This window comes from Abramis brama (assembly GCF_963993115.1).
Source record: "Abramis brama genome assembly, chromosome: 19".
NCBI classification, from domain to species: domain Eukaryota; kingdom Metazoa; phylum Chordata; class Actinopteri; order Cypriniformes; family Leuciscidae; genus Abramis; species Abramis brama.
This window is the reverse complement of record NC_139981.1, coordinates 26,932,912-26,959,421: the sequence shown is the minus strand read 5'-3', so window position 1 is coordinate 26,959,421 and position 26,510 is coordinate 26,932,912. Positions and strand designations below refer to the sequence as shown.

The 26,510-nt window shown below is 39.1% G+C and overlaps 1 protein-coding gene across 1 annotated transcript in view; it reads right to left on the bottom strand.

Annotated features, from left to right (window-relative positions):
* The window catches only part of LOC311069532 (CUB and sushi domain-containing protein 1), a 684,283-nt gene that overhangs the window by 446,145 nt on the left and 211,628 nt on the right, over nucleotides 1-26,510 (bottom strand). Inside the window, exon 2 of the mRNA XM_084092746.1 lies at nucleotides 14,640-14,856. Coding sequence (XP_083948872.1) covers nucleotides 14,640-14,856 — 217 coding nt within the window. The remainder of the gene's footprint in view (nucleotides 1-14,639; nucleotides 14,857-26,510) is intronic.

Genomic DNA, 26,510 nt, shown 5'->3' with positions numbered 1-26,510 from the left:
AACCGAAAATCTGTTTAGCAATCCATCACAGCACTTATCCTCGGCAATCCCTACTTCAGACACGGGTGTTCATTTTAATATTCATATTTTGTACTAGTCTTCTAATGATACTTGTCGAACAATTTTTGTGTTAGCTCAAAGTCAATTGAGCCTTAATGTCTTTCACATTCCATCACATCTGCCATTGACTCATAAAATAGCATCTAGCATCATTAATTTTGCACGACGTACCTTGAAAGCTCAGTAAACGTGTTTACGGATCTCACCTCAAAACAAAATGTACTATAAGATGGTGTTATCAGAAAATCTCCTGAAGTTCAGGTCATATTTCACCACAAAATCAAATCAAATAAATATGAATTTTGGATTGATGAAATTCAAGAGCCCTCTGAGCATTATAATCCAAAAGTAATGTATGAGCAAATATGATCTATAGATCAAAGGTTTAACTATATTCCAAAATGATAAGAAAGAGAGGGATATATAATAATTATTATATTAATTATAGATGACAAAAGACAACGAGAGGATGACTTGATTTTATGTAGCCTACAAACCTCTTTTTTTAATTTATCTTATTTATTATTATTTATTACAAATAGCTTGGTGGATGCTCTCTGAAGTTAACATTACTAAAACAGAATTTTTGATCAATCATTTTCTCTATACTGTGAACCAAGTTAACCTGGTTAGAAACAATTAGAGACATCAAACAGTAATACTCTTAACGAAAACTTTAGCATTAGCATTGAAAAGCATTAAGAGTTTAAAATTAATTCAAAAAGAGAATTGTCAACTAGAGCTGACTGGTAGCCTACAACTGTTTAAGCGGATGAAATGTAATTTTATACAGAGGTATATATTTGCACAGCTACTTGTGGACAGGACTGCTTTACAGCATTAACACGCGAGAGCAACAAAGAAACATGGGGTAATGCAAAAAGTACAGTGTGTCAAACATGAGTAACACGCAGTACACATTCAACTAATACGCAGTTACAGGTGTTTATTACAGCTATTTAAAATATGCCACATTCAATCAGAATTTACAATCTGAGCTCTCCATATTAATAATGTTAATAATGTTATTTTAACTAAAGCATTATACATTTTGAAGCTGTTTTTGATGCCAGAAGAAATTTATTTTGTTAAATAATCTTGTGATTTGGTTTTTGTCCATCAATTTCCATGAAATAAGATCTTTAATTTTAAATTATTGAATTCACTGGAGCATCAAAATTAGACTTTTTGATTAGAGTTTATATATATATATATATATATATATATATATATATATATATATATATATATATACACACACACATATATACAATGGATGTATTTGTGCAGTTTGAATAATTATGTTTAATATACAATACAAATATATATGTTATAACTTTTGTAAAAAAAAAAAAAAAACAATGTCTCCAAATGAAACTTTGCATTAGACAGTTGTCTCTTAACTCACTTGTTTCTTCCCACTGGAATGCAAAGGAAATTCTAAAGTATTTGTCTTTAGTAATGCTCTTTGTGGACTGACAGCAATCCGTGTTAATTTTCCCCCTCAGGATGTTGATATATATGCACACAGTGCATCAGAGGAGTGTTAAAAGTGCAGCAGAAATAAAGTCTCTTTTTTATCATAAAAACAGTTATTGCATTCTATTGCAACTCTAGGCCTTAATACATCTACTTCTTACTGCACCAGGAAAAAGGAAAATATTTTAATAGAACCAACACTCCAAACAATAAATGCCAGGGCACAATTTTTACATAAGCTTAACACACCATTTCCTCCATCTATCTATCTGTGTTCGAGATGTGTTAGTGCAAAAATATAATGTTGAAGTCAGAGGTCGCATTAGACTTTCGCACTGTCCGTCATTTTAATTTTCATATTTTAATGATAATAAGACATTTAGTAGCTTCTGTTTTCACAACAAGCATATAGGCTGCATTTATTTATTTTATGAAAGGAAAGTTGAACAAACACTGTTTAAACAGTTGTCACGGATCGTGAGTGAACGCGATCATCCCTTCCCTCTTTACTTTGTTACAGAATGAAATAAACAGGAATGAACATCAGAAAATATGTTGAAAGATACAGTACAACTTAGCAAAATCCCTATCATGTCTCATGTAATTGCTAAATCAGTGTTGAAAAACAATGTCACGTAACATTATACCTCAGAAAACCCATTCGTTGACCATAAACTTGATTATTTTTCTTGTCAGCAAGAAAAATAACTCTAGAGAAGAGCATTGTGCTAAATATATGCACCTTATTACATAATCATATTTCTTTACTGTTCTTTAATATTTAATGCATGTTTGAATGAATCCGTCAGGTTTTTATTGCAGCCACCATTTAAAACAAAATGAACTGGATTAGAAACTTAATTATGTAAGTATAAGTATTATAACTTTGTTTTTATAAAATGGAATTAAACTGGTTGCTCACCTGTGTGTAACCAAAACCAAAGGCTTGGACAAACTTCTCGTGTCAGTTTTCATTTTATTCTGGAGACTGATCTCGCGATCTGCTGCCCCACTTTAGCGCACTTGCCACCAACTGGACAGGGGTGGGAATTATAGTTACAAGTTACAATAGATCACCCTCAGTGTAATCTGTCAAAATGACAGACGGCCTTCAGATTTTTCCGTCACTGCTAAAAATATTCAGTCAATGACAGAAAATGTTTAGTTAATGTAACCTCTGTTTAAAGTACACCAGTGGCACCCCACCCCAGACAGCAGTTTCTACCCCAGACTGCTCTTCTTCTTTTTTTTTTGAAAACTGGATGTGAGCCACTATTCTCTTAGGTATCACTGAAGTTCACTCGACACTGCATGAGTAAGCTGATGCTATGGGAACTGTGATCTCGTCTCACTCTGAAAATGTTACAATCGACAGGTGTATTGTATTGTGTATTGATTGTCAAACAAATCTTCTAGATTGTGCATTCGGAGGATTATAATGCTAAAAATCAGTTGAAACTGCCCTTATGTCTGTGGTCTCCCACAATTTTAAAATCGGTTAAGGTTTGAAAATCATCTAGTGTGTCCTAGGCCTTAGGCAGCTGACATTCACAAACTGACCATCAAGCTCAACTTTCAGACGCCATGTTTTTTGTTTTGTTTTTAGCTCAACTGTCATGGAATGGAATACACAGAATTGTGGGATATCGTAGGCAGCGAAGGATACATCTATGCTACCTTTAAAAATTTATCAGATGAAGGTATCTCAGGAGAGAGTAAGTGAAGCTAACATTTGATTCGGAACATGCCTTGATGCCTTCCTACATTGGAATTTTTTATTTGATTTGATTTATTTCAACAATAATCATAAACTTATACAATCATGCCAGAAGCAGTTCATATACATTGAATACAATTTGTTGAGGATAAAATACACAAAAAAGCCACAGGCTTATTTCCATTGTGGTCCTCTACCTGCATAAAATGAAACGAACAGTTCAAATGGGAATAAAATCAAATAACAAGCAACTCACACTTTACAAATTCTTAAGGCATCCTAATTGGAAAGCCATTTTTTAACTTCTCTTCTAAAGGGCCATGCCTCCTGTAATTGTTTTATATGGTCAGGCAATTCGTTCCAAGCAACTGCACTTGAGTACAAAAACGAATTTTTCCCAACTACACTTTTAAACCGGTACAGATATATATTATTTATCCTTGCCCTTGTAGAAATACAATGTACATCTCTCACAAAAACATAGTAGTCATACAAGTATTTAGGAACAGTTCTCTGAATTATTTTGTACACCATCATAATTTTAATAAACATTACTCTTTTATCCACTTTTAAAATACCCAATTCCCTGAAATGGTTATTGTTAAGATGCATACGGGGATGCAACCCCAGAACGATTCTGCACAACCTGTTCTGAGCAGTCTGTAATTTATTTTTAACATGTTTTTTAGAGCCACTGTACCAAAAAGTTACTGCATAGTCGAAATGAGGTTGCACTAATGCACCAGCTAACATTGTCATTGTTTGTTTATCTAAATAAGCAGCCTGTCTTGCTAAAAATTTTATTCGATTATTTATTTTCGATAAAGCTATGGCTGCCATGCTATCTCCAGTCATTTTGTTATCAAGAATACATCCCAAAAATTTCACTTCTTGTTTAAAAGTAAAATACTCATCTCCCACCCTTATTTCTGAGTTGGGACATTTCTTCAACTTTGCAGCAGAACCGAATAAAATAACCTCAGTTTTCCCTAAGTGCAAAAATAGCTTATTTTGAAAACACCAATTAGACACTACAATTTCTCTACTTAACTTGTTTTCTATTGTTTCTTTATTTTCATCAGTAACTATTATTATGGCATCATCCGCATATAATGATAAGTGGCTAGAACAGGCCATCTTTAAATCATTTATATAAATTAAAAAAAGTAAGGGCCCTAATACACTACCTTGTGGTACTCCACTAGAGATCGGCAAAAAGTCTGAGCACACTCCATTTACATCGACCATTTGACACCTGTTCGTAAGATAGGATTTGATCCATTTACATGAATTAGAGTCAAAACCCATAGCATTTAATTTCAGCAACAGAATACTATGGTCAACTGTGTCGAAGGCTTTTCGTAAATCGAGCAGTACCATCCCACTTAATTTACCTTTATCTATTCCTTTCTTTATATAATCCGTCAAATATAGAATAGTTGACTCTGTGGAATGCAACCTTCTAAAACCAGACTGAAATTCATATAAAATACTAAAATTGGAAAAATATTCTTCAATTTGGTCAAATAATATTTTTTCAAAAATTTTAGATAACGAAGACAGGATTGACACAGGCCTATAATTATTACACTCTAGCCTACTCCCTTTTTTGAAAAGGGGAAAAATTTTAGCTTGTTTAAATTCAGCCGGTACCTTATTCTGGCAGATAGAGAGATTTAAAATATGAGTAACCATAGGAGTTATAAAATTAGCAGTGTCTTTAATAAACTTAGCCGGAATATTATCTAACCCTGTGGCTTTATTGCACTTCAATTCACTTAGTTTCTTATAAACTGTCACCTCTTTTACTTTGTTAAATGAAAAACCTCCTAAGGCAACACCACAATTATCATAATATTCTTTAACCAAATTATCATCATATAAATCTGATTTTGCTGGAAGCTCTTTTACTAAATTATCGCCCACCGTAGTAAAAATCTCATTTAAACAATTCGCTACCTTTTTCTGATCTGTCATCAATTGACCATTAATTTTGAGACTGATTTTTGAATCTTTACTTTTAACATTTTGCCGATAGCCTAATCCACTCAAGATTCGCCATAGTTTTTTAGAGTCTTGTTTAGCTTCACTGATTTCATTCATCAAAAACATTTTTTTGGCCTCTTTAATCTTGCATCTTATCTCATTTCTTTTACGTTTAAATTTGTTATAATTATCTTTATTTCCAACTTTTTTGAATAATTTTAAGCTATTATTACGTTCCTTAATATCTTTTAAAATACTATCTGTCATCCAGGGTTCTGTTCTTTGCTTGATTCTTATTTCTTTGCAAGGTGCAACTTTATTCAAAACTTGCACAAATATCTTTTTAAACCTGTCCCAAACTGTATCCACATCATCAAACTGCATCACTTCTTTCCAATTAGCCTTGCTAAGTTCATCAACAAAAACTTGTGGACTGTATCTTTTAAGCGATCTAATTTTTAATGTATTATGATGACTTATAGCCTCTCTCTTTAATTTCCTAAAAACATATACCATATTGTGATCACTTAAACCAAGCTCCAAAACACCACTTTCATATATCCTAGAAATGTCTGAAACCAATATAACATCAATAATTGTACTGCTTTTAGAAGTAGTTCTGGTTGGGTCACTGATAATTTGATTCAATGCATATGATTTACAAAATGAACTGAACTGCTTAAACACTGATGAATCTTTCTTCAACATATCTGTATTTAAATCGCCCAGAATAAGCAATTCTTGACCTAAAACATAATTAGACCTATTTAAGACCTCATCCAGACTCTCATAAAAATCACTTTGATCCGGAGGACGATAACAAATACCAACCAAAATCGGTTTACTCTTTGGCAACAAAACTTCAAGCCAAATCGCCTCCACTGTAGAGTTTATAAAATCACTTCTCTCATTACACACCAAATCTGACCTTACATATGCACATACACCACCTCCTTTCCGATTTCGATCTCTTCTGAACAAACAATAATTGTCAATTTGAATCTCTGCATTAAATATTGAATCATCAAGCCATGTTTCGCCGCAACTAAACAACGCCACTTTAGATTCTTGACATAAATATCGTAGTTCACTTATCTTTGGAAGAAGACTTCTGACGTTGAGGTGAGCCATATGCAAACCTTTCATTGATCTAAAAGTTCTGTAATCGCTTAACGAGGACGTCCTCGCATCCTTGAGTAGCGTTTCTTCCTCATCCTTCACAGAAGATTTAGTCAATTGGCTCCTCTGTTTCATTCCTTCTTTCTCCGTGATCGAAAAAAACTCAGACACACCATAGTCCGTTTGATACACATCTCGTGTTTCATGACAAGGATGCAAATCACTCCACTGATCCGCCATCAGGTTCCATGCAGTCACAACTTCCGAACGCCGACATTGCTCCATAGCCATGTTCCGACGATTCTCCTCGACAAAAATCGCATTAACTCCTTCACCACCTTCACATGACCCCGGCCCTGGACATTGATGTATGTCTCCCGACACCAGCAAACACATTAAAATGATTAACAAATCACTCAAGTGTCTTTTATAGCCACGTCTTTGGCTGCGACTTGATTTTCTAGAACATGTGGTCCAGGGGCGATAGATCAGCGTGTAGATAACGTTCTTTCCAAAACCAAGATGTTTATATCCTGAGGTAGATTGCTGAATTTCATTGTTTAAAGTAAAAAAATGATTTTCAACTTCATTAAAATTCCATAAAAACGTATAAAATAGTGTGAAGATGCAAAGTGTGATTAGTACTCCACTGACTCCACACCTGCCTGACGCCATTTTTCAGAGGATGTCAATGTCGAAGGATTGCATCCTCCAAAGGCAGAATTTTCCAGCTTTCGGACGCAGCCCTAGTTTCTTTGCTTTGTGTTTGAAGCCAGCTGCCTGTATGAGTCTTCTGTAGCTCTGAGATTTTTTGGTGTCTTTTGGAGTTATGTTTTGTCCTGTTATTTTTGCTGTGGAACTGCAGCTCTTCAGATTTTGGAATAGTTTTTGGATTGTTTCTGTTCGTGTCAGCCAAATGTGTCATCATGGGTTCTTTAAACAATAGAAAAGGTGTATAGCATCCAATTTAGGCTCTCGTTTTGTGGCAGGAATTTATTTCCCTTTTGGAGAAAGGAGTCATAGAGGAAGTGTCTCCTTATTAAAAGGGAGTCCGGCTTTTACAGCTGATACGTTTTGGTGCTGAAAAAGGATTGGGGTCTGCACCCCATCTTGGGGTGTGTTTCAATCAGTTCCCTAGTTCAGTAGTCAGGGCACTGATCATGGAGTCGGCCATTTTAAGGGCTGTCTCAATCACAGAATCCTTCCAGGGCACTGAAACATTTGCTCCCTAAAAAGTATTTATCATACATTACAAGTTATGTCAGAAAGATATTGTCACGTATCACACACAAAAGAGAGAGATCCAAGTGCAGTTAATTTATTGGGGTAATCCGTACTCACAATCAGTTCAGGCAAATGGTCAAAATCCAATAAGTCAATCCAAGGACATAAAACACAAACAAGAACAGGCAGCAAACAGGAACAGAAGTGTGAAGACATTAAACAAGGACTCCGTGACAAACACTGAAACTGGCAGGGTATATATACACAAGTGCTAAACGAGGTGACGAGAAACAGCTGAACACAATGAACACTCAGTGACAGACAGGATCATGGGAAATGTAGTAACAGTGTAGGACACCGTGCGGGAAGAGGACCTCTAGTGGACACCCAGGGAACACAAACCAGACACTGTGACATAACCCCCCCTCTACGGAGCGGCTACCAGACGCTCCAAGACAAACAAAACAAGAGTCCAGACGGGAGGTGAAATGGTGGAGGATCAGGGGGCGGGATGGGGGGCCAGGTCCATGGAGGGGAACAGAAATAGGGAGTGACGGCTTAGCTGGCGGCCAGGGCGAAACAGACAGTCCATCGGGCGGCCAGGGCGGAGCAGACAGTCCATCGGGCGGCCAGGGCGGAGCAGACAGTCCATCGGGCGGCCAGGGCGGAGCAGACAGTCCATCGGGCGGCCAGGGCGGAGACGACCCCTCGGGCGGCCAGGGCGGAGACGACCCCTCGGGCGGCCAGGGCGGAGACGACCCCTCGGGCGGCCAGGGCGGAGACGACCCCTCGGGCGGCCACGGCTCAGGAACTGGAAGAGACACCACCGGTTCAGGAACTGGAACTGGCACCAACGGCTCAGGCACTGGAACTGGCACCACCGGCTCGGGCACTGGAACTGACACCACCGGCCCAGGAACAGACACCACCGGCCCAGGAACAGGCACAGACATCACCGGCTCAGGAACAGACACCACCGGCCCAGGAACAGGAACAGACATCACCGGCTCAGGAACAGACACCACCGGCCCAGGAACAGACACCACCGGCTCAGGAACAGACACCACCGGCCCAGGAACAGACACCACCGGCCCAGGAATAGACACCACCGGCCCAGGAACAGACACCACCGGCTCAAGTGTGTGCGTAGCCCACACACACCACATGGCTGTGGCCATAATGGCCAGTGTCGCGGTCACTGAGGGCTCAGGAACAGACGCCACCGGCTCAGGCTCAGGAACAGACACAGGCTCGACGGCGGCCATCTTGTCAGGGGACACAGGCTCGGCAGGCGTGACGTGAACAGGCTCGGCGGCGGCCATCTTGTCCGAAGACACAGGCTCGGCAGGCGTGACGTGAACAGGCTCGGCGGCGGCCATCTTGTCCGAAGACACAGGCTCGGCAGGCGTGACGTGAACAGGCTCGGCGGCGGCCATCTTGTCCGAAGACACAGGCTCGGCAGGCGTGACGTGAACAGGCTCGGCGGCGGCCATCTTGTCTGAAGACACAGGCTCGGCAGGCGTGACGTGAACAGTCTCTGGATCGACAGACGTGACCTTCCTCCTCCTTCTCCGCCTACGATGGCAAGACGGTAGCCTCGAGCCCACCGCCTTAGGGGAAGTTCCACTCACCAGCTCAGGTGTGTCGGTCATCTTCTCAGGAGACCCAGACGTGACTGCTGTATCCCACTGACTCCGATGCTCAAGGTATCTGGTAAAACCCCAAAAGTCCAAGACTTCCAGACCCTTCATTTCCCACCCCGGCAATGGGTCATCAAGACAGGTATTAAAAATGTCTTTTAATGCTGCCTCATTGTATCCCATTCCCCTCGAGAGCGTCCAAAATGACTGAGCTATGCAACCCACCGGCAGGCCCTGCTGACGAAAGCTCATCAAATTCTGGACACGCCCCATCCTCTCTTTCTCCGTGGCAGGAGGGAGGATACGGAACCCCATCATGCTGGATCTCTTAGGTGACGGAGTCCTTCTGTCACGTATCACACACAAAAGAGAGAGATCCAAGTGCAGTTAATTTATTGGGGTAATCCGTACTCACAATCAGTTCAGGCAAATGGTCAAAATCCAATAAGTCAATCCAAGGACATAAAACACAAACAAGAACAGGCAGCAAACAGGAACAGAAGTGTGAAGACATTAAACAAGGACTCCGTGACAAACACTGAAACTGGCAGGGTATATATACACAAGTGCTAAACGAGGTGACGAGAAACAGCTGAACACAATGAACACTCAGTGACAGACAGGATCATGGGAAATGTAGTAACAGTGTAGGACACCGTGCGGGAAGAGGACCTCTAGTGGACACCCAGGGAACACAAACCAGACACTGTGACAGATATCAGCTCTGCTGTTGTTCATAAATATCAGCAGTGATGTCCCCGGAAATAGAGTCATCAGTGTTCCAATGTGTAGTGAGCCAGCGTCCTGTAATGTCCTTACTAGTGCCCGGATTTGTATACACAATATACTGATTCACTAGCTTGTGAGCTAGGGAGCTGATTGAGATGTACCCTTAGACTCATGTTGAACTATGCTTTTCAGAAATGTTGACACATTAGCATATCAAGGTGCCACTGTCATGTGGATACAGACACAGAGGCATACCATAGTGCCACTGTCATGCAGAGTTTAGCTCCAACCCCAATTAAACACACCTTAACCAGCAAATCAAGGTCTTACTTGGCATTGTGGCAAGTCAATGTCACCCCTGGCATTAATTGCTATGGAAACCAGCACTTAAGCCCAACAGCGTGATTGTGAGGGCCTGAAGCTCATTTCTCCTTCAATCAGAAGGGTTCATAAGCAGTCAAAGGCAAAAGGTAGAAGGATCTACCAAGGAGAGAGTAACACTTTGTATCTTCTGCCTTTATTTCCAGAGACCGACTAAGGCTCCCATCCACGCAGAAGAACATCAGCCAAGATCACCAGCACAGAGAAAAACACACACCAGAGCACAGAAGCACGGAAGAGGAAAAGACACAGCGAAACTTATCACATTTGAGCACTCTTTATATAAAAGGCCCCTCCGGGGTAATTGTTAAGCGCTGCAGCCATCACCACATCGCTCCGTTGTGGAGCATGTCGAGGAAATGAGGGACCGCATCGAAGAGGTTATGCCCGTGGTAAAAGAACACCTACAGCAAGCCTAGCGCGCCCAGCAGCAAGTGTATGATAGAATGGCCCAAGTCCGTCATTTCCGGCCCAGAGACCGAGTCCCTTTGCTCATTTCATGTGCCACATCGAAGTTTCTTTGCCACTTGGAAGAGCCCGTACACCGTGGTGGAACAAGTTGGACAGGTCAACTACCAGGTGCGGCAGCCAGGACGGAGACGAACGGAGCAAATCTATCACATCAATCTAATGAAAGTGTGGGTGGAACCAGGCCCATACAGGCTGGCTGCCCGGTTCCCGAACCAACCCCCATCCTCTGTTTTGGTGAACAGCTAATGCCGACCCAACTCCAGAAACTGGTTCAAGAGTTCTCACCGGCCTCACCGGGCCTATGCTGCGGCCTATATTGATGTCGTTATCCACTCTGAGAGCTGGGATGAACATCTGTACCATCTCTGGAAGGTGCTATTAGAGGTGCTCCAAAAGGCTGAACTGACCGCCAACCCGAGGAAGTGCCAGCTCGGACTCTCCGACACACAATACCTGGGGTTCCAGATAGGTTGAGGACTCATCCGTCCACAGGAGAAGGTGGTAATGGCTGTATGGGAAAATCTTCGCCCTACAAGCAAGACCCAGGTATGTGCTTTCCTCGAGCTGGCAGGTTATTATTGATGTTTCATCCCGCACTTCTCCTCTATAGCCAGTCCATTAACAAACCTGACCAGGAAGGGACAGCCTGAGAAGATCCAGTGGATTGCAGAGGCAGAGAAAGCCTTTTCCACCCTGAAGCAAGCTATCATCTCAGAACCAGTCCTACATGCCTTGGACTTCTGACAGTCATTCTTTCCTTAAACGGACGCGTAGGAGACCAGGCTGGGGGCTGTCCTTTCCCAACAGTTTGGTGAGAAGGAACACCCAGACATGTACTCACCGGCCCAGAAACAAGGTATGCAGCTGTGGAACGTGAAGCCCTCATCATAAAGTGGGCAGTCCTAGAGCTTCAATACTATCTTCCCATCAACAGCCCATCAACATACACAATCTACATATTGTAATCATTATGATCACAACTTGTAAAAAGTAAATGATTTGTATTATCTTAGAACTGTACATTTCTGACATACATTAACACAGTCACCTCTGATAACCGATTATTCTAAACTGTAATGAAGAAACATGCATTTTCTGTAAAGCTGCTTTGAAACGATCTGTATTGTGAAAAGCACTATAAAAAATAAATGTGAACTGAATTTAATAAAATTTTCTCCTCTGCGTTTTAAGTAACAGAAGGATGAGAGACTGCACAGGATTTGTCTTGTTTAGATTTACGTCGACTGCACGAGCCAGTGGCATAAATCTGATCAGTTGTTTAATTGTTTTTGGAAGGGCTTGCGGCTACAAAGCAAAGGATGTCGGATGAGACGTTAAACCGAGGTCCTGACTCTCTGTGGTCATTAAAAAAACCCAGGATGTCCTTGGAAAAAAAGAGTAGGGGTGTAACCCCGGCATCCTGGCCAAATTTGCACATTGGCCTCTTCCCATCATGGCCTCCTAATCATCCCCATATACTGATTGGCATCATCACTCCTCTCCACCAATAAGCTGGTGTGTGGTGGGCGTTCTGGCGTTTTATGGCTGCTGTTGCATCATTCAGTTGGATGCTGCACATTGGTGGTGGTTGAGGAGATCCCCCCTTCCATATGTAAAGCGATTTGAATACCCAAAAGCACTATATAAATGTAACAAATTATTCATTATTTCTAGAACTGCTCAGGCGTTATCTAAGGGAGCATCTTTTAAAGATATTTGTGTGGCTGAAGGCACACTTTTATCAATTTTTATAAAACTGGTTTCCTAAATAGGGAACGAAACTCTGCGTAGCCTGCCATATTCCTTCATTTCTGCTTACTTCATCAAAATCTGAAGAGGGATGGCGTGGGCACTTCCTTATGAAGTGCTGGTGATGCAGTGCCCCGAGGAGTGCCATGGCGTGGGGGATGTTCCCATAGTATCAGCTACTGACACAATGTCTTGTTCCCTATTCAGGGAACCAGGGTTACATGTAATCTAGACATTTTATTTTTTTCTTTTATTGTAAATGTGGACAACTTTTACCCTAACCCTAAATTTCATGCTGACTCTATTTTTGCTACATTGGGAAAAGCAATTTTCTCACAACACTGTATGTATTCTTAAAATTTGCTTTGATAAACGTGTTTTTTTGTAAATGTAAATCAGTCAGTCTGCTAAAAATAACTACCTTACACAAGTACAATATTTGCTCTATGCTTAATGTCGCTACTTATCATACTGTTATGTATGGGATGGGTCACATTTCCTAGTCCACGAGTCCATTTGTCATTATGTAAATCATTGAATCAATCACTGACACTTAAAAGCATTCTACATCTACAGTATCCATTTCCACTGGGCCTGTGCACTTTTTTTTGTTGTTGTTGTTGTTTCTCCTAATAATCTCTTAATCCATTTGACACTTGAAGCTCCAAAATTCAGCCTAATACGTCCTTCTAAGCTTTCTCCAGAAAACATAAATTGACCCTTGACTGCTTCAAGAACTGCATTTGTGCTCCTATTATACATTTATAAGCTAACAGGAATTTCACAGGAGTCTCTTCTTTAGCTGCATCTGACAGGCACTAGATCCACCGCCAATTGTATAGGATGGTGTTGTGTAGGGGTGTAACGGTACGCGTATTCATATTGAACCGTTCGGTACAAGGCTTTCGGTTCGGTGTTCGGTACGCATTTTCAAACCGAAAGGTTAGTTGGACCATTTTTCCTGGCGACCAAAATTTCGTTATTTCAAATGTAGGCGGGTCACGCGTGGCAAGCGCGCTCATAAAGTAAGAGACGCCGGCGCAACCACAACATTGTCCAACATAAAATGGCAAACGTAATGCAAGCGGAACGAAACTGAGCTACTCGTTATTGTGTGGTTGAAGGACCGTTTATCAGTTTGGACCAAAGCAGCGCGAGCCGATCTTGATCAAGCCAGCGACACTGTTACTACACAGCGCTAAGAGATCCAGTAAAGAAATCATTTGAATTCGCCACTTAAGTAATAACATCGCTGCGAGATCTAGTGAGAAACATTCACATTTTTATTTGTTATTAACGGATCAAACAGCGCGTGGAAACCAGGAAGAAACATTGTGCCATGAATGAACTATCCAGTGTCCACAAATCAGCAACATTCACCATGCATTTACTGTAGTAACACTAACTGCAACCATGGAAGTTTGGCAGGAATAGTAGGCTATATGCTTTCAAGTAACATTATGTTGGTTTTATTTTGACATTATAAATAAAATTGCTGCCCTCAAATGTTAATCTGAACTAAAATAGACCTTTGTTTACTACTACAAACAATATTAGGCTACATTTCATTTTTTCAAAGGAGCTGTTTTGTTTTATATGCTCCTAAGAAGAGTCTATTATAGCTCCATCATTGCTCAAAGTAAAAAAAAGAAATAATAATACTTTATTGTATTAGTTTTAATAAATAAAAAAAATTAAAAAAAAATCTCTGGCATTTCTTTTTTTTTTGCTGTATCGAAAACGTACCGAACCGTGACACAAGTGTTTCGTATTGAACCAAACCGTGAATTTTGTGAACCGTTACACCCCTAGTGTTGTGTAATTTATATTTCAAGAAAGTGCAGTCATAAGAAATGATAATAAAGCACTGCCTGTCTCCAGTGTGAGGGTATTCATGGGCTCTGAGTATTTGACACAGTGCCTCCACTCATGGAAAAACAGAGAGAAACACCTTCAACAATTGCCATCCATATCTTTTACAAACAAAACAAAAAGTCATAAAAATGCATGTGACCATGCACATATGGCCAAAACAAAGGCATCATAAAACTATCATGACGGGAAGTATGGAGGATAGGCCTCACCTCATCTTTAGGTTGCCCGGCTGTGGTTGTCCATCATAGATGGAGACAATGTCAAAGTCCTCCTCCAGAGCGAAGGTGTGGAATGACAACTGTATCCTATTCCGCTCTCCAGTGACTATGATCCATGTACAGTTGGCATAATTTGGGTAGCCGTGGGGAAAGCCAGGACTCTCTATAGTTCCATTGAGACCTTGTATCAGGCCACCACAAGTCTGACCTAAGGACACAAAAACAGGAATTTACCTCCATTTGTCAGTGCATATTTTCTGCATTTGCAAACTCTTCAGCTGTATATGTGTATTTCTGCTAACTTTTTTAATCAAATTATAAAAAGTTAGAAGGTAAGAAATGTGCAGGTCATTGCTATACCATAAGTGTACTTTTGGACATATATAGCACCTAGTATCCTTAGTATATCCTTTCCCCTCTAAGCACCAGCAGCTCCATTCTGATATGTTCAGAATGTATTACATATACTACATAATATGGAAGTTTAAATTGGTTATGAACACAGTTCATGTCAAAGATAATATGGGACAAGCTCAATGTAGAATGTCTGATGCAAAGTTGCCACAGCTAGTAAGCATGATGCGGTCAGTCCTGGTGTTTCTCAGAGGAAAAAAGCCCCAAATCCATCCCCCAATTTATAATTTAGCAGTCTGTGTGAGGGGTTACATTACTTTTTCATACAAAGATGTGTTTTGGAGATATATCAAATACAATATGTGTTTTGTTTTTTTTGTGTGTGTGTTTTTTTTCACGTTGGTCAGTAAAATGTATTTATTAATCAATGTCATGTTTGTTGTTGTTGTTGTGTTCTAACAATTGAGTATCAGACTCTTATTTTTATCCAAACGCATAAATAAATTAGCCAAAATATGAAATTAATAGAAATGTACAGTACAAATTAAAAATGAAGAAAAATTAATAAGGAACATGCAAGGGTTGGTTTTGTATAGAACGTTGTGAATGATGGGCATTCAAATTTAATGGCACAAATTGTAAGAATAGGTGCCGCTAGTTGGAATTCAAACTATACCCAAGTAAGAGGAGACCATGCCATGCAAGTATTTTCAGAGCACGCTGAGCCTAACCAACAGCATAAAAAAAGCGATTGGCTTCATTAAAGGTGTAGGTGTATAAAGCTCAATAATCAGAGATTATATCATTGTCCTTTCAACCTCTCCTGTTTTTCTGCTGAAAGCAAAATAAGGCCAAATCGTTCCACCCTCAGTCAGGCACCATTAGCAAACGTTAAATAATGCTTGTGAGTGTATCTGCATATAGATGTTGTCATTGATTTCAATTTACTCTTGTTTTGATTCCTCAGCAGGGCTTTGTGTCAATCTCAAGTCATGCATAGCTGATTATGGCTGGTAAAGTGCACTTTTGTAGACCTCAGTAAAGCCAAATGACTCTGACAAGCTGGGAATGAAGCAAGCTGGACTCTTAAGGAAGTGGCATATGAATGAATTTAGGCCTGTGCTGATATAAATCTGTTATATAACAGGCTGCTGGTCCCGCCCTGCTTCATACCACAATAAAATTATTAAACATTTGATAGTCTACATTAGCACATCCATGAACAACATCATTTTTGTCTAAATCACCCATCGGATTGCTTTCCATCAGCTTTGGAGGTTGAAGATAACAACTCCCATGATTTCACACTTGTTCACTGCGTCATCAAGCTACGCCTTTGTTATTGTTATGAATAACCAACCTTTAGCAGCAAAACTTTCTGTGCCTTTAAAATATATTTTAATTTACCATTAATACTTGTAAATACATTTGGCAATAAATGTCATCCATATTTTAAAGACAATACAAAAATTATATTTTAGACATTTTAAAAGTAATTGTGAAATCACATTTAATTGCATATTTATACTATAATACATTTTCATTCAAAGAGTCCGAAAACATTTACATTCAGTTCACACAATATTATTTCCATAATAAGTAGCTAGTCTGCAAAAGACTTAATTCTTAATGTCTGATGCAAAAAGCACACATAATGGGAAGCATTTCGGGAGTTCCAAAGTCGTTGTCACGGTCGGTGGCTGTGAAGAAGCGCACTACTTTTAATCTAATAGTAAACACAACACACAGGAGAAAAAAACAACCACTTAACAATAAACATTCAAACAATGCAAGAGAAGGAAACAACTGGAACTGAGGGTTTAAATACATGGGTAAACAAAGGAGCTAACTAATTGATTAACACGACACACCTAAACAGACAACTCAAATCAATCAGAAACCATAGTGACAAACAGGAAGGAAGCAGAGGAAAACTGAACTAACTAACAAAATGGAAAGCTAACATAGAAACACAGACATGAACAGAACCGGAAAAACAGAAGAAAAGAAAAAAACTCAAAACATGATAGTCGTCATCTGATTGGATGAATACTACAGGCTTCCCACTTAAATGTGTGTGCTGTTTTCTCTAATGGTACATTTGGAAACAAAGTCGTCATGATGATGCCCTCATGGAAGAAGAAAGCCATTGTGTTTACAAATGTCACAATTAGCACTTATCAGGATCAACTAAAAGCTGGATCTTCAAAAGTATGTGAAGTATGTTAAAGGCCCACTGAAGTGCCTTGAAACACTCAGCTTTGTATGATGCATTGACGTAATTTCCACTGAAACAGAAAGCTAAGGTGGGACATATTGAATGGCTTCTCCGCCTTCTCAAATAGCCAATAGCGTTAAGTTTACCTCACAGACTGCAAGTCGTACTTGACAGCACCATGGAAGCGAATCCGAGCGCTGATGATACCTTGGATTCAATAGTAGAGGTTTGAATAAATTCTAGACATTTCATTCTTAACCAACGTACAGTTGCAAAATGGAATAAAACTTGAGCGTTTGAGCAACCGAACACACACCTTCAACCCATATTGCTCGGTGACGCGTCAACGGTAGTGATGTCCGGTTCGTGAACGAATCCTTCTTTTGAACCGGTTCTTTTTTTGTGAACCAGTCAAACTAGTTCACCAAATCGAACTGAATCGTTCAAAATAGTTCACTTCTTAAATCAGCGCTGATCCACAGTTCTATAAAGTTACTCGCTTTCGGACGTGCCTGACAGTCACTCCGACTCATAATAAACCAATATCCCGGAGTATATGTTACTCCAATAACTCCGACAGTTCACTGAACTGAGACATGTTGTGCTGAGAGATGTTGTGCTGAGAGAACTGATGAGCACGAGCAGCTGATGCATATACTACCGAACGTTCCGGTACAGCCACGGTCGCTTTGGCCAGGTGGTATTTATACCATAGAGGGAGGGATGCTGTAGGTTCTAGAGAGCATTTGATTGGACAGAAGATGTGATGAGAAGCTGAAGTTTGCGGTGATGTCATAAAAATCTGTAATCCATTTTAGCGGAAGTGAGAGACTATAAGTTTTGAATGCTTATATCTCCTAAATGTGAATTTTGTCATTGTTTTGGAACACACCAGTTTATTCATAATCTTAAGTCTAACATATTCATACTAAGAGCTAAAAAACTTTCATTTTGATTTCAGGGGGCCTTTAAGTTCATGGCACAGACTCTTGAAAAGACATCCAAGAGTTTTACACACCGCTCTGTAATTGTAGGGACATTGACTTTACATGTTCATACCCCTAAACATGGTTGGTTGCTTTACATGTCAGTCAGGCAGCCTCTTGTGCGATCCTTGGCCAAAGCTGCTAAGGAGTCCAAACCTTCTGCTGTGAGTCTGAAGGCAGAACCTGATTTCACCAAGTGCAACATGTTCCTGCATCATCATCTTTGTTGATCCGGGAACAACATTCCAATCAACCAGTCTGATTTGACAGACAAGTTTACAGTTTATGTCAAGTTTATGTAAAGTTTAGGCTTACAAACAGGGTTCGGTGTAGTGCTGGGCGGTATGACCAAAAATCCACATCACGGTATTTTTCTAAATTACACCGGTTTCACGGTATATGACAGGGGTTTTTTTTTCCAAGCATGACTGGGTGTAAAACACATTTTTCACTGAGTGAGAGAGGAAATACTGCAGTAGATTGACTTAGAATGCCCTATTTTACTGTCATGAGTGAATATTGTAGAAAAAAATCCACACTAGTATTAATTTGCAGGTTTGCAAGGCTGTTTACAAAGAGGTGCCAGCAGGAGGCGCTTTAGGAGCGGCAGAAATAGCGGTTTCCCTGGTAACGGCTGTACACAAAGCAGCAACGCTCATAAACGCTGCTTTATCAGGAAAAATAAAGAAAGATTCAATCGTAATAACAAAGAAACTTTTCTAAAGACTGTCAGTTCACTTCAGATACATTCATATAAAAACACCCGCGCCGCATTTTGATTTTGAAACGTGCAGTGCTCATGTTTATTCAACGATGTCAATGCCAACCACAAATAGATTTTCCAAAAGGCTGTGTTGATATTGTGAACCAATGTATGGGAAACACTGTAATATAATTTGACAGCTATCAATTATAGTTTAACCTATCCACCTTCAAAGTCACGCTTAGTAACACGTGCATCACCACAGTGCAACAGTGAAAAAGGACCCTCTCAAACAGTGTCGCGCCACGCCGCGTTCCGATCGTTATTAAAGCGACATACACCGGTACTGCGGTATTTTAAAAATTCATATCATAACAAAAATAAACACTGGTATTCGGAATGAACCGGTACACCGCCCAGCACTAGTTCGGTGCTTCTACATCAGTGTTATTCACCTATCATTTTACTCTGATTTTAGGGATAATTTATGGGTAGGGTTAAGTTTATGGGTAGGGATATGGTTAGGACTACATTTTCAGACAAGATTGTTGTTCCAGGATAAACAGCAGAAGCTCATTTGGATTTAAAGATACATGCACCAAAACAGGTGATCGTTATTTCACCAAGTACCACATGTTCCTGGATCAACATCTTTGTTGATCCTGGAACAACTTTCCAATCAACCAATCAGATTTGAGGGACAAGTTTACAGTTTATGTCAAGTGTAGGCGCTTCAACATCAAACAACAAACTCACAGTGCTTTCAGAGGGAGCAGCGTTTAAGCTAAGCACATAAGGTGTGCATAAAAAATAAATCGCAGCCTTTCCGATTTTAAAATCGCGATAAGTCAAATTGTGCGATTACATGGAAATTGCGATGAATCGTGCAGCCCTAAGATGCATTTACTAAAGTAGTAAACTGCCATAAGAAATTATGTCTTGTTTTCTGGGAAAAAAATCTAAATGAAGTGAGTTCAGAAAAATAATGAAAATAATCCTAATTCAAATGGAAACAAGATTATTTTTATTTTTAAGGGACATTCGTGGTTCTTTATAGGAAAATAAGGGACAGAATAAGTGTCACTCAAAATATGTGTACTGTACCACACAGTGCATATCATTCCAGTATCTGCATTTAAATATGTGTACAAAAGAAAAAGGTTTTCAGACAAATACAATTGGGTCATTTCGTGGAAAAATCAACCAAATTTCAAAAACTTTCCCGGCTCAAATTTTTGATTTTGTTAAAAGAAATATTCCGAAGACAGACAAACGTAAATAAAGAAGAAAGCCAAAATATTAGGCTACATGTGATTGATGTATATTTACAGTTTTGTAAAATGGGTCAAAATGACAATTTCCACCTGAGATTTGGAATCAGATTACAGGGGGGTTAAAATGACTTTAGAACTGCATCATTATTTTACTTTTACACAGAGATTGTTAGGTCTATTTAGCTAAATCGGTTGACTTTTGCCATCTTTGTTTCATTATAGCTATGCCAACGGTGACATTTTAAAAATGTGAAAAAGCACTACTTTTGTTGTTTGCCCAAAATTTGCATGCCTGCAACTCATATTAAAAATATTTTAATATCCTTTTAGATTCTAATTCTTAACAAACTTTTCTTTTGGTTTCTTAATTTTTAAGGCCAAATATGGTTAATTTTATTATGGATACACCAAATAAAGTAAAACTGCACATTTTAGAGTGGCCTTTTATTGAAGCCAGCCTAAGGCACACCTGTGCAATAATCATACTGTTTAATCAGCATCTTGATATGCCACACATGTGAGGTGGATGGATTATCTCGGAAAAAGAGAAGTGCTCACTAACACAGATTTAGACAGATTTGTGAACAATATTTGAGAGAAATAGGCCTTTTGTGTACATAGAAAAAGTCTTAGATCTTTGAGTTCAGCTCATGAAAAATGGGGGCAAAAACAAAAGTGTTGCGTTTATAATTTTGTTCAGTGTACTTCTGTGAATGGCATTTTACACATTTGTGACAACTTGTTTGCAGCTTCAAATTCAGAGTACAGGTTTGTGATTGTGACTATTGTCTGCGATTGCAAATTTCAACATTCAATGTCAGATTTTTATTTTACAGGTTTTCACATTGGAGCTGTGAGTGTAAATGTTCACGTACAAGTACGAATATTTATTGTACAAGTTCTCAAATTCACATCAACGTGCTCTCGAGTTTTGCTACTCTTTTACCTTCATACATTTTCTAAACTCGTTAAATCATCTAAATCGACAACATGTATGTTAGACCCTATACCGACTAAGCTACTGAAAGAGATCCTTCCAGAGGTCATAGATCCTCTTCTTAACATCATTAATTCATCTTTGTCATTAGGATACGTACCAAAAACTTTTGAGCTGGCTATGATTAAACCGCTTGTTAAAAAAATGCAACTTGATCCTACAGAATTAGTCAATTACAGGCCGATCTCGAATCTACCTTTTCTGTCAAAGACACTAGAAAAGGCAGTATCTTAACAACTATGTTCCTTTATAGAAAGAAATTATATCTGGGAGGATTTTCAATCAGGATTTAGACCGTACCATAGTACTGAGACAGCTCTCATTAGAGTCACAAATGATTTGCTCTTATCATCCAATCGTGGTTGTATCTCTCTATTAGTGTTACTCGATCTTAGTGCTGCATTTGACACTATCGACCACAACATTCTTTTAAATAGACTCGAAAATTATGTTGGCATTAGTGGAATTGCATTAGCATGGTTTAAATCATACTTATCTAACCATTATCAGTTTGTAGCAGTAAATGAAGAGATGTCTTATCGATCAAAAGTTCAGTATGGTGTACCACAAGGCTCAGTACTAGGACCGTTGCTGTTCACTCTGTACATGCTACCCTTGGGAGATATCATTAGGAAGCATGCCATTAGTTTTCACTGTTATGCTGATGATACGCAGCTCTATATTTCTTCACACCCTGATGAAACTTACCAATTCACAAAATTAACAGAATGCATAGCTGATATAAAAACTGGATGACTAGCAATTTCCTACTACTTAATTCTAAAAAAAAACAAAAAAAAACAGAGATTCTAATTATTGGACAAAAAACTTCCTCACGTAATAACCTAGAATACTGTCTAACAATTGATGGCTGCTCTGTCAAGTCTTCGTCGTCGGTTAGGAACCTGGGTGTGCTCTTTGATACCAATCTTTCATTTGAAAGTCACGTGTCTAGTATCTGTAAAACCGCATTCTTTCATCTTAAAAATATATCTAAATTAGGGATGGGCATTTTTCAAAAATATTGTATTCGAATATTTGGGCTCATAAAAATCGAATATTCGTTTATTTAAATTACGTTTAAGGAGAAAGACGTCATTTTTTAAGTTAAGGGGTTTTTTTTAAGTTTTTGTCACCATTTCTGAACAAGCTTACAATTAGACAATATACACATCAAGCTTACTATATATCTTAATGTTTTCTTTTAGTTGAAAACATTAAACAATATGTGTAAACAAAAATATAAAGAACAAAAGCATTTGAGCTCAAGCAGCGCTAAGGGGGAAAAAACGCTAATAAAGCAGACTGCGCAGTTAACGTACAGATTGTATGCACTCGAGTCAGCATATGGTTATCGTGTTTATATTGTTTCACGTTCATTATGTTGAGAAAAACAATAATATCCACTTGCTCGAGTGAGAAAACGCGTTGCGCTGACAGACGTTGCACAGACACAAAGATAACGGTTTGCTAAGCTAAGTTTCTAAAAGCACTTTGGGTTTTCTGTTCTTAAACCTGTCTCCCTTAACGAAACTTAAAGGAAGTATGTCTCAAAATCATTTTGCTGTCAGAGGATATCATATCTGATCACTCGCGCTACAGCTGAGTTTACCTGCAGTCGTTAATGGACAGCTGCCTTTCCTCAGTCGACTGCTGTTTGGATTTCATGTGATTTCTCATTGTGGTGGTGATATTATGATAACTCAGTTTCATTAATTAATTTGATTAAAAGTACTTTCATTTTGTAATATAATTTTCATCTAAGTAATTCCAAACTTCACGAGGCAGACGACGACATTATGTGATCAAATACCATCCACTTGTTAAACACACTCCACAGCGCCACCCAGTGCATTTAATTATAACTGCGAGTTAGTGATTGGGATTTATCATGGATTCACTGCATTAACGGCCAGCAAAGCAACGTAGTAAAATTCGAATAGTATTTTATTTTTCGAATAATAATTACACACTGAATATTCGAAAATTGTAATATTCGTGCACATCCCTAATCTAAATTACGTCATATGCTCTCAATGAAAAATGCAGAACAATTAGTTCATGACATCAAGGCTAGATTATTGTAATGCTATTATGGGTGCTTGCCCTGCACACTTAATAAACAAACTACAGATGGTCCAAAATGCAGCAGCTCGAGTTCTTACCAGAACCAGGAAGTATGACCATATTAGCCCGGTTCTGTCAACACTGCATTGGCTCCTTATTAAACAACATATACATTTTAAAATAATGCTGATTACTTACAAAGCACTAAATGGTTTAGCTCCCCAGTACTTGGGCGAGCTCTTAACACATTATAACCCTTCACGTCTATTGCGATCTCAAAATTCCGTCCAGTTGATAATACCTAGAATATCAAAATCGACTGCTGGCGGTAGATCCTTTTCCTATTTAGCACCAAAACTTTGGAACAATCTTCCTAACATTGTCCGGGAAGCAGACACACTCTGTCAGTTCAAATCCAGACTAAAAACACATCTCTTTGGCCTAGCATACACATAATACATTATAGACTTCTATAATTCAATGTTAGGCTGCATAGATTAGGTCAGCCGGAACCCGGGAACCCATACATCCTGATGTACTTGTTACATCATACGAAGGATGGTGTCTACGCTAATATTAGTCTCTCTGTTTATCCGAGGCTTACTGCAGTCCTCCGGATCCAGGCCGTATCCAGATCTGAAGAAGGACCTGCGCCTGGACACGATGACAACGCAGTCCTGAAGTGTCAACTAGTCCCTCCCCTGTGAAGGCCTCCTTCCCTTCCCTTTACCTCAGTACAGATAAAATGTTGTCGGGATAATTCCGGTTCGCGTGGCTACACAGACATATGAGGGGCTGTACAAGCCAAAATCCATTCTTCTACTTTCACACACATACATTCTCCTTTCACATACATGCATTTCTACTCTCACACTTATACATTCTCCTTTCACATACATACATTTCTACTCTCACATACATACATTTCTACTCTCACACACATACATACATTTCTACTCTCACACACATACATTCTCCTTTCACATATATACATTTTATTCTTATGCAAATGTATTCAAAGTATGCATTTATTATTATAAATAATAAATGTATGTAAGAAGAAAAAGAGAAAGTATAGTGGAAACGAAAGGCGTATAGTGGAAACGGAAGGCGTATAATGGAAATGGAAGGCAGGTCTGGCGCGATCGGGGTCACCGGACTATGGTCAAGCGAGCCGCGGTTTGAAAATACATGGTCAAGCCAGCCGGCAAAAAAATGGGTGTGCGCATATTAAGCCGCCTTTCCACTGCACATGACAAACGACAGCCGGCTGACCGGAATTCATTCATTTCCAATGGAGAGTCGTACGGGAGCTGCGTGGAGTTCCGATCATATGCGAATGTCGTGTTCAGTGGAAAGGCAGCTTTACTATGATTACGGTAAATTGCGGTAAACTGCAGCGAGATAACTTTTTTTCATCTGACTAGCTACTCAGGCGGATGTCCGCCTGTCGACACTGTCGGATGTCGTGCGGGAGATCGCGACTTGACAGTGTTTAAAAGAGATTAATTTTCAGTGCACTCAGTGTTTTTGTAAAGAGAGTTTACAGTTATAAAGTTAAATAGCTACGTTAAGTGCTTGTATAGAGTTGGTGTATGTTAATTGGGCTTTATCTGATTCTGATTACTGAAATGTCAGTATTGTTTTATTTGCTGGAATACACCGTTTCATTTTCTGTGACTATAAATGTGTAATGAGAGTTTATTGAAAGAGCATTTCACTTTTTGACATGAAGTCACACTGCCAGCTATTTCAACACTGTGAAACAAAAACGAATTTATTGTTGTCTTTGTTGAATTTGCAGATTGTACAGTGTGTGACAGAAATAAAAAATATGTGCCACCAGAAAAACAGCCTCTGCTGTGTGTGCATCAGGACATAACTGTTCTCAGACCTGATTCTTTGTCTGAATTCATAAGCAGTCCGCACTACATTTAGACATCCATATAAGGACTCCAATGTATTTACTGTTGCTCTATTTCTTTAATCCTCAAATCTTGAGACTGACAGAAATCCACATATAGGGTTTGAATGTGATCACAGAGATCTCAATGCAGCCTATCATGCACAAAATAATCTGTTTCTCTTTGCATTTGGTCAATACATTGGTCAGCACATTATTTAAAAAAATGTCTGATTTCATGTTCATTGCTACTTATTCCAAAAGTAAAAACTGTACTTGAAAAGAAAACAGGATTACTTTGAATAGCATCATTGTAAAGTTGTGATGAAGAGCTGAGCAAGTCTTGTATCATGTATTTCCGGGTTATTTTGGCAGTGTGGGCAGGTGCAAATCCTGCTGGAAAATGAAGTCAGCATCTCCATAAAGCTTGTCTGCTGAAGGAAGCATGAAGTGCTCTGAAAATGTCCTGGTAGACGGCTGCGTTGAGTGGACAGCACAGTGAACCAACACCAGCCGATGACATGGCTCCCCAAACCAACACAGACTGTGGAAACTTCACACTGGACTTCAAGCATCTTGGATTGTGTGCCTCTCCATTCTTCCTCCAGACTCTGGGACCTTGGTTTCCAAATGAGATGCAAAATTTGCTCTCATCAGAAAAGAGGACTTTGGTCCACTGTGCTTTATTAAATCCAGAGTCAACGCAGCCGTCTACCAGGACATTTTCAGAGCACTTCATGCTTCCTTCATTTTCCAGCAGGATTTGCACCTGCCCACACTGCCAAAATAACCAAAACCTGGTTCAATGACCATGGTATCACTGTGTAATTACTGTGTGATTTCATGTAATATTCAAATTTTTTGAAATCCTGTTTTCGTGGGTTTTATGAGCTGGAAGCCCAAATTATGTACAAATAAACAACTAAATACTTGAAATCGTTTAAGTTGTGGGCCCTGAATCTATAATCTATGGAAGTTTAACGTTTTGAATGGAATTATGGAAATAAATAAACTTTTCCATGATATTCAAATTTTTTGGAAAGGGTCTGTAAATGAAGGTGACTTGACTTGACCTCATTGGACCCAACCACACTGTGGCAGTGCAATTGTAATCAGCTAGAGGCTGTCTACACTGGACACATCAAAGTGAATCTTCCAAATCCTTTTGGTCAAAAATAGTGCAAACGCATGTCAGAAACAGAGTGGGGCATCTGCCGCTGGCGTCTTTTGATAGGATGTTGATTAAAAAAATTGAATAACTTCACATTACTTATAATAATTATTATTATTATTATTTTTTTTTTTTTTTTTTTATTTTTTTTTTAAATCAATTTCCTCCACTCTAAAAAATATTGGGTTA